The sequence below is a fragment of the Salpingoeca rosetta genome (genome assembly GCF_000188695.1).
Source record: "Salpingoeca rosetta unplaced genomic scaffold supercont1.11, whole genome shotgun sequence".
In the NCBI taxonomy this organism is placed as follows: domain Eukaryota; class Choanoflagellata; order Craspedida; family Salpingoecidae; genus Salpingoeca; species Salpingoeca rosetta.
The window spans coordinates 104,746-112,245 of record NW_004754923.1 but is presented as its reverse complement, the minus strand read 5'-3'; the positions used below and the strand labels follow the sequence as shown (position 1 = coordinate 112,245).

The 7,500-nt window shown below is 54.4% G+C and overlaps 3 protein-coding genes across 3 annotated transcripts in view; all 3 read right to left on the bottom strand.

Moving 5' to 3' along the window:
• The window catches only part of PTSG_04718 (thymidine phosphorylase), a 4,790-nt gene extending 1,300 nt beyond the window's left edge, over nt 1–3,490 (bottom strand). Inside the window, exons 1-10 of the mRNA XM_004993983.1 lie at nt 3,384–3,490; nt 3,026–3,171; nt 2,576–2,676; nt 2,263–2,346; nt 1,978–2,076; nt 1,546–1,634; nt 1,260–1,329; nt 967–996; nt 357–737; nt 79–137 (exon numbers count right to left, since the gene is read on the bottom strand). Of these exons, the coding sequence (XP_004994040.1) occupies nt 79–137; nt 357–737; nt 967–996; nt 1,260–1,329; nt 1,546–1,634; nt 1,978–2,076; nt 2,263–2,346; nt 2,576–2,676; nt 3,026–3,171; nt 3,384–3,412 (1,088 nt within the window). The 5' untranslated portion in view covers nt 3,413–3,490. The remainder of the gene's footprint in view (nt 1–78; nt 138–356; nt 738–966; nt 997–1,259; nt 1,330–1,545; nt 1,635–1,977; nt 2,077–2,262; nt 2,347–2,575; nt 2,677–3,025; nt 3,172–3,383) is intronic.
• A 331-nt stretch (nt 3,491–3,821) lies between these two features.
• On the bottom strand, nt 3,822–5,213 carry PTSG_04717 (uncharacterized protein; the record flags this gene model as incomplete). Its single annotated transcript, XM_004993982.1, has 5 exons — nt 3,822–3,890; nt 4,041–4,211; nt 4,440–4,493; nt 4,743–4,812; nt 5,194–5,213. The coding sequence occupies 5 exons, from the start codon at nt 5,211–5,213 to the stop codon at nt 3,822–3,824; spliced, it is 384 nt and encodes a 127-aa protein (XP_004994039.1).
• A 221-nt stretch (nt 5,214–5,434) lies between these two features.
• On the bottom strand, nt 5,435–7,352 carry PTSG_04716 (uncharacterized protein; the record flags this gene model as incomplete). The annotated part of the gene is made up of 7 exons (XM_004993981.1): nt 7,199–7,352; nt 6,944–7,025; nt 6,698–6,777; nt 6,235–6,385; nt 6,035–6,090; nt 5,777–5,839; nt 5,435–5,581 (listed from the first exon to the last, which is right to left on the bottom strand). Exons 1-7 carry the CDS (start codon nt 7,262–7,264, stop codon nt 5,435–5,437), a joined length of 645 nt encoding a protein of 214 aa, XP_004994038.1. The 5' UTR covers nt 7,265–7,352.
• Between the last annotated feature and the right edge of the window lie 148 nt (nt 7,353–7,500).

Here is a 7,500-nt window from a genome sequence, read left to right as displayed (position 1 = left end):
GTGTGTGTGTGTGTGTGTGTGTGTGTGTGTGTGTGTGAAGTCGGCAGCAGTCAAGATGCAGTGGCGATTGGTGCGCACTTGGCCTCGGCCTTGATGACAGTCTTGGTCTTCGCCTTGGGAAGCACGCTCCAGGGATCCTGCGAGTGGCAAGGACACGGAGAGAGCCGCACATGATTGAGATTGGACACAAGTTCACAAGCAAACAACAAAAACGTTGAAAGTAACTGGTTTCATCGCAGACACAGACACACAGGCACAGACACAGACACACAGGCACAGACACAGACACACAGACACACACAGACACACACACAGGCACAGACACACACACACACACAAACACACCGCAGACGAACCTTGAGCAACTTGTCGACGGTTTCTTCGGTGGCACCGCGGGCGATGCACATGCGCTTGAACGCGTCGCGCGCGGTCCCTGTCTTGATTGAGTCGGCAATCTTCTCCATGCCCTCCTCCGGGGTGGCGGCCAGGCCGACCTGATGCAAGAGGTGCCCGCCTTCAAGGATCACCAGGTCGTCAAGGTCCTTCGGGCCCTCGCCGTTGAGGCACTTGACAGTTTCATAGACCTCCAGGGAGTTTCCAACCGTCAGGCCGATGGGGCAATCCATTTCGGTGAGGAGGGCGCGGGTGTTGACGCCGAGCTGCTTGCCAACCTCAACCATCGTCGTGGCAAGCGCCTCCGCATCCTTCAGCGTCTTCATGAACGCAGCAGAGCCAACCTGGCGACGCGAGACAACGCAGTGTTGGGGCAAGTGCACGGGTTTGTGTGAGTGTGTGAATATGTGTGAATGCGCATGTGAATGTGTGTGTGTGTGCATGCGCGTGTGAATGTGTGTGTGAATGTGTGTGCGTGTGCAGAAGAGGTTGCGACGTGTCATCCCATAGCGATTGAACGACAGCAGGAAGCCAAAGCCACTGCAGTCCATCCTGACACGTGAATGCACACACCTTCACGTCGAGCACGAGGGCGGCCGGGCTCTGGGTTGCGTGACGAAAACACACACACACACACAGACACACACATTCACACAGACACACACACATACACACAGACACACAGACACACACGCATACGCATGGGTGTGAAACGATTGAGACAAACAGCAATCATGTTCCAGGGGTGAAGTGACAAATCGCATGATATGATGTCACAACGTGTGCAGATGATGATCATGATGATTATGGTGATAATGATGCTGTTTGCTTGTGTGTGTATGTGTGTGTGTGTGTTTCGGCCGCACCTCTGAGAGCTTCTTCGACATGATGCTGCCGACAATGAGGGGAAGGCTGCTCACGGTGGACGTCACATCCCTGCAGCACAAAAAAAAACAGCACAAGGTGGGTGGAAGCAACATGCGGCGGGCAGGTTGGTTAAAGGAATGCCAATTTCAGCCGTGTACATCAAGCCAAACACTCACAGACACACACGGACAAGCAGATAGACAGACAAGCAGATCAGGCAGGCAAACACACACACACACACACAAACACACACACACACACACAAGACCATTTCAGGATACCGACCTGGTGTGGTAGAGGATGCGGTCACCGGGCACGAGGTCCTTGGACTGTCCGACAATGCAGCCGCCGACGTCGGCAACAACCTTGGCGAGCTGGCACGCAGCACGGGTCATGGCGCAGTGGTGGTGATGGCGGTGGATGATGATGATGTGTGAGATGGTTCAGGGAGTGAGGCGGAAGGAGGCGGCAGCTTCGATTCACGGAAGAGGCAAACTGAAGGCAAGGTGCGGACACACACACACAGGCAGAAAGACAGACAGGCAGAGAGAGAGAGAGGCAGAGAGAGAGAGAGAGAGAGAGAGAGAGAGAGAGAGAGAGAGAGAGAGAGAGAGAGAGAGACTCACTCACTCAGTCACACACACACACACACACACGCACACACACACACACACACGCACACACACACACACACACACACGTTTGTTGGCTATATACCTCGGTGGGTGGGCAGGCGGTGTTGTACCCCGGGATTGCCTCGAGCTTGTCCAGGGTACCGCCCGTGTGGCCGAGACCGCGACCAGAGATCATCGGCACCTGCACACACACACACACACACACACACACACACACACACGCACACACACACACACAACACACGTATGTTGTCACGAGAGGCTGAGGTGAAGCGTTGCAGATAACAGCGCACGAGTTGTGCTGTACTGCTGACGTGTTGTTGCTTTTGTTGTTTTGTTGCTTTTGTTGTTATGTTGCTCAACGTACCCTGCAGCCGCACGCAATGAGGGCTGGGGCGAGCGGCAGCGACACCTTGTCGCCAACACCGCCAGTGCTGTGCTTGTCCACAACCTGTACACGTGGTGTATGACGTTGCCGGGTGGTCAGCGCAGCCAATAATGTGTCAAATACAAGCACACAATATAGACACGTGCGGAAATAAACACACACACACACTCACTCACACTCGCTCACATCAACACAATGCACGCCAGCACACTCACTCACTCTCTCACATCAACACAATACACGCCAACACACGCCATCACACGCCAACACACATCAGCATCCATAAACTCACAAGTTTGCGTTGAACTTCGTCCAGGACGGGCTCCCACTTGACGACGTCGCCGCTGGCCATGAGCGCACGCGTCAACGCGACCGTCTCGTCGCGTGACATGCCTGCAGGACAACCGAAGAACATCAAAAGGCGAGCGGTGAGGGCGAGCGGTGAGGGCGAGTGGTGAGGGCGAGTGGTGAGGGCGCGTGGTGGTGCTCAGAATGATTCGTGGGCGCGTGTATGTGCTGCAACACCGCGTCCGCGCACACGTTTTGGTTTGACACTTTCAAGGCTCAGCCAACGCATATGAACGCTGTGGCAGTGTCACTCAGCACCCACTATTGAGGTACGTTGAAGCATATCGAAGCATACTGACACTTCACCAACGTCCCCAGCTCCCCTTTCCCTTTCCTTCACGGCTTTGGAGCTTGTTCACTGTTTGCTCTTGTGCTTGTGTCCCACTACACATACCTCGGACGTAGACGGCCATGAGGAAGGCGCCAACCTGGTCCGGGCCAACATCCCCGTTGACGACGCCCTTGATGAAGGCGGCAATCTCGCTGTTGTTCAGCTCCTCGCCGTCGCGCTTCTTAGCAAGCAGGGCTGGGGTGTCCAGCCTGCGGTGCACGTTGTTCGTGAGCACGCGAAGATCCAAGACATTGGGGGAGGGGGAACAACAAGCACGCACACACGAGAACGTATTGCGGACAGCGCAGTTGCCCTTGCCACTGACTGCTCCTCCACACCGCCTACAACACCACATGGGCACAAACACGCATACGAACAGAGTCGTGTGAACACATCCTTCCAGCACCGCACCACAACTCACTTTGCCCTCTTGGTCGTCTGTCCATCCATGGTCTCTTGTTGTTGTTTGTTGTTCGTCAGTGGGTCAGTGGCACTCTTGATAGTCGTTGTGTTGTTGTTCGTTTTGCGCAATCGAAGAAAAACTTTTCTTGGAGGACGTGTGTGGTGTTGTTGTTGGTGTTGGTGTGTTGTTTTGCTTTGCACTGCACCAGCGTTGCTGGGTGTGTGTGGTTCTGTTGTCGGTGTTGTTGGGGGAGAAGAGGAAAGGGGAGATAGCAAAGGGGCACAGCTGACAGAGGGGCACAGCGGACATTCACATCAAACGAGACACGAGGACAAGCAACGACGAAAACGACGAGCAACGAGCACACGCACATGCACGTCATAGTAATGACAGTTTGGTGCATGTATGTGTATGTGCAGATGCGTGCATGTGGGGATGCGTGGATGTAGTTTCAAGTCACTCGTTGCCGTGCTCAAACAGCCAGTTGGCGGCCGCATTCTCGTCCTTGTCACACGCAAAGTACGCCTGTCAGCACGGTGAGGGTGGAGGTGTGGTGAGGGTGCAGCAAGCAGATATCAACAAGTTCTCTGCGTCAACACAACACAACACAACATGCATGTGCACAGCACAACACAACACAGCGCAACACAACACAGGACGGGGGGTCGTGTGCACCTGTGCGGCGGTGGCGCGGTCAAACCCAAAGGCGACGAGCCGCTCAATGGCCTCGGCGTCCTCTGGGGAGAGCTGCAGCCCCTGCGCACCGGGCGGCGGACCCTGTGGCATCGCAGCAACAGACGGCGCGTTGATCAGGTGATAAAAGTCCTCCTGGTTGTCGTTGATCAGCTGTTGGTGTGCGCGCGCGTGTGTATGTGTGTATGCGAGTGTGTGTGTGTGTGTATATGCGAGTGTGTGTGTGTGTGTGCAGCGACAAGAGAGATGAGGTGGATATCATCCTCAATGATGAAACAGGAATCTCGAGGGAGAAACAGAAACAGACACACAGAAACATAGACATAGAATCGCATAAACACACGCATACACATGCATACGCACATACACACGAACACATACCTGGACGAGGTCTGGGTTTGAGGAGGCAAGGTGCTGCAGAAGGCTTGGCAAATGCTGATGGTGGTGAATCAGGATACGCAGGACATGCAGGACGCAAATGCAATGAGCACTCGTTGGAGGCAAGTATTTGGCACGTGCGCACACGCACACATGAGTACACACAAGGACACACAAGTACACACACACACGCAAGTGCACAAACACACACAGGCACACACACACGCAAGTGCACAAACACACACAGGCACACACACACGCGCGCGCCCAAGTGCACAGGCAATGACAGCAGTGGCAGGGACGCACGGCTGGGTTTTGGTGGACGAGGCGACGCAGCTGGTTGAAGGCGGGATCAATGTGAAGAAACGCAATGGGGCTGTCGGGCGAGAGACCTGGGGGCACGCAAGCACGAAGCGGTTGAATGGGTGAATGGGTGGATGGGTAGCAGACGTGCGCGCTTCACAGTAGATACAGTGTTAAAAGCACACGACACTAGGGACACATGAACCTCAGCTCTCGTCTTCATTGCAACACACACACACACACGCACACACACACACACACACACACACACACACACGCGCGCACACACACACACACACACACGAGACCACACTGAATGCACAGACTTTTTAAAGAGGCTTTAAGGAGCGTGTAAACTTATGATGGTCACATAATGTAAAGTGGTTGAGCACAAAGGATTCAGCAGTTGTAAGGGGCAGAGTCGTGAGGACTATAACTATGAAAGGGATCACACTTTTCCTGATGAATTATCATGGCAGACGCCAACTAGCTCCTTGTGCTCTTACCGCAGTGAAGACGAATACATAGGGACATAAACGCCCAACCGCGAGGTGTACTGTGGAGCAGCCCTTGTTTACATGGCCACCCAAAGGAAAATCGAACGAACACCTTACCAGGGGGGCCTCCTAGCATGGTGTTACTTCAACGTTACGCGCTTATGGACAGATGTTTGGAGTCAGCCTTGGACCACTGCATTAGCACAGTACGGCATGAGCGGGTGATGCCTCGGTTGTCGATTCGGCTGTGGGCTCCTCTGTCGTGCTGTCTGCTTCGCCCTCTCCTTGCTGTTGCTGCTGTTCCCCTTGCTGGTGTGCTGCTGGCTGGGCACTCGTGGGAATGCCCTGCGAACACACGTACAGAAACGCGCGCGCACGGAAATGTGCAATGTTTGGATGTGACCGTGCGTATGAATACATGCGCGCCACATTCATGCACGCCGTGATAAACAATGCCACCACCACCACCATAACCACCACAGGCTACTTCTCCCCCCCCCCACACACACGCGTTCGTTGCTGGTGTGTCGTGCAACTCACATTCTGCAGATATTCCACCGCACGCTCGATGTTCCCAAACGCGGCGCTGAGGGCGCGCTCAGCCTATACGGGCGCACACGCACAGTGGCGAGGTGTGGTGTTGGGGAAGATGGGTGGAACGAACAACACCAAACACAGAGAACTGCAACACGCGACACACACACGCACACACGTACACACACATACACACACACGCACACACACGCACACACACACATACACACACATACACACACATACACACACAAACGCACGCACCTGCGCCCTGTCAAAGCCCATGGCTGTGAGTGTGTTGAGGCTCTCCTCACTGGCGGCTAAGTCCATCACATGCAAAGGAAAAGGGTGATACAGAACACGGCAGCCGCGGCAGCGGTGAGAAATGACAGCATGTGATGCAAGACAATAGTGCCGTGTACATTTCTCTCGCTCACAGCAGAGACAGAGAGACAAGTGCATACCTGGGCCAGACGAAGGTGCAGCTGGTGTTGAGGAGGAAGTTGTTGTGGACGCGGGCTTTGGCTCTGTCGTTGATGACGATGCAGGCGTCTCCTCCGATTTGCTGCTGGCTGTGTCCTTCTTGTCGGCCGCGGGCTTGCTCGCTGCAGGGCGCTGTTATCACAACAAAGGAGCACATGGTGACGTGCGTGCGTGTACGTGTGTGCATGTGCACGTGTGCCGTGAGACAGCTTCGCCGTCATCATTTTGGTCAGTCTCACCAACCTCTGCTTCGTGTGCAGCAAAGGAGAGACAGGGCCAGAGACAGAGACAAAGGCAAGGACAGAGGGAGAGGAGACACGCCAGCATAAAGAAACGAAAGCATGAATAGATGACACACAGACGTTCAGGCACACACACACACACACAACACACACACAACATGCACACAACACATACACAACAGGCGCGTGCGTTCCAACGTACCTTGCCGCCCATCACGACCAAGAAGTCATTCTCCTTAAAGTTGAGCGACTCCAGGACATCGTCGTCCTTGAGAAGGCGGCCTGTTGGGACGGCAGCCACAGCAAGGCAGACACAGCAAGGCAGCCACAACAAACCAGCAAGACGCGCAGGTATGTGTCAAGGGTGAAATGTGAGTGGACGACGCTTGCTTGTGTGCACGTTCCACACAGACCATTCGTCTCTCGACAGGTCCACAACCAAACCGACCGGAGAAGATGAGGCGTTGTGCATCCGGGTGCAGGTCGTCTGACTTCTTCTCTGCATAAATGGCCTCCTTGATCAAACGCACCTGCGTTGGTTCACAGGCACACGCACGCACACAGAGAGCGAATGGATGAAAACGACGCCAATGTAGACGGCAAGGAGGTTCGGGTCGACATAACCATAACTATTCCAATTTCACGTAAAACCAAAGCACAACAATAAGAGGAGAAGAGGAGCGACAGCGGCGAGGACGCTTACGGGCTTTGAGATGTCTGCCTCGACCTCAAAGGTCCCTGCCTTCATCGACTTCACAGTCACTTTCATCTTCCTTCTTGCTTGGGTAGGGTGCAGTGGTGGTGGGTAGAGATAGACGTGGGTTGCTTGTCGTCAGATTGCTGCTGTCGGTCGGTTCTTTGTCGAAATTTATGAACAACAACGCGATTAATCGGCAACCAAGTGTGTGTGTGTGTGTGTGTGTGTGTGTGTGTGTGTGTGTGTGTGTGTGTGTGTGTGTGTGTGTGTGTGTGTGTGTGTGTGTGTGTGTGTGTGTGTCGTCGTCG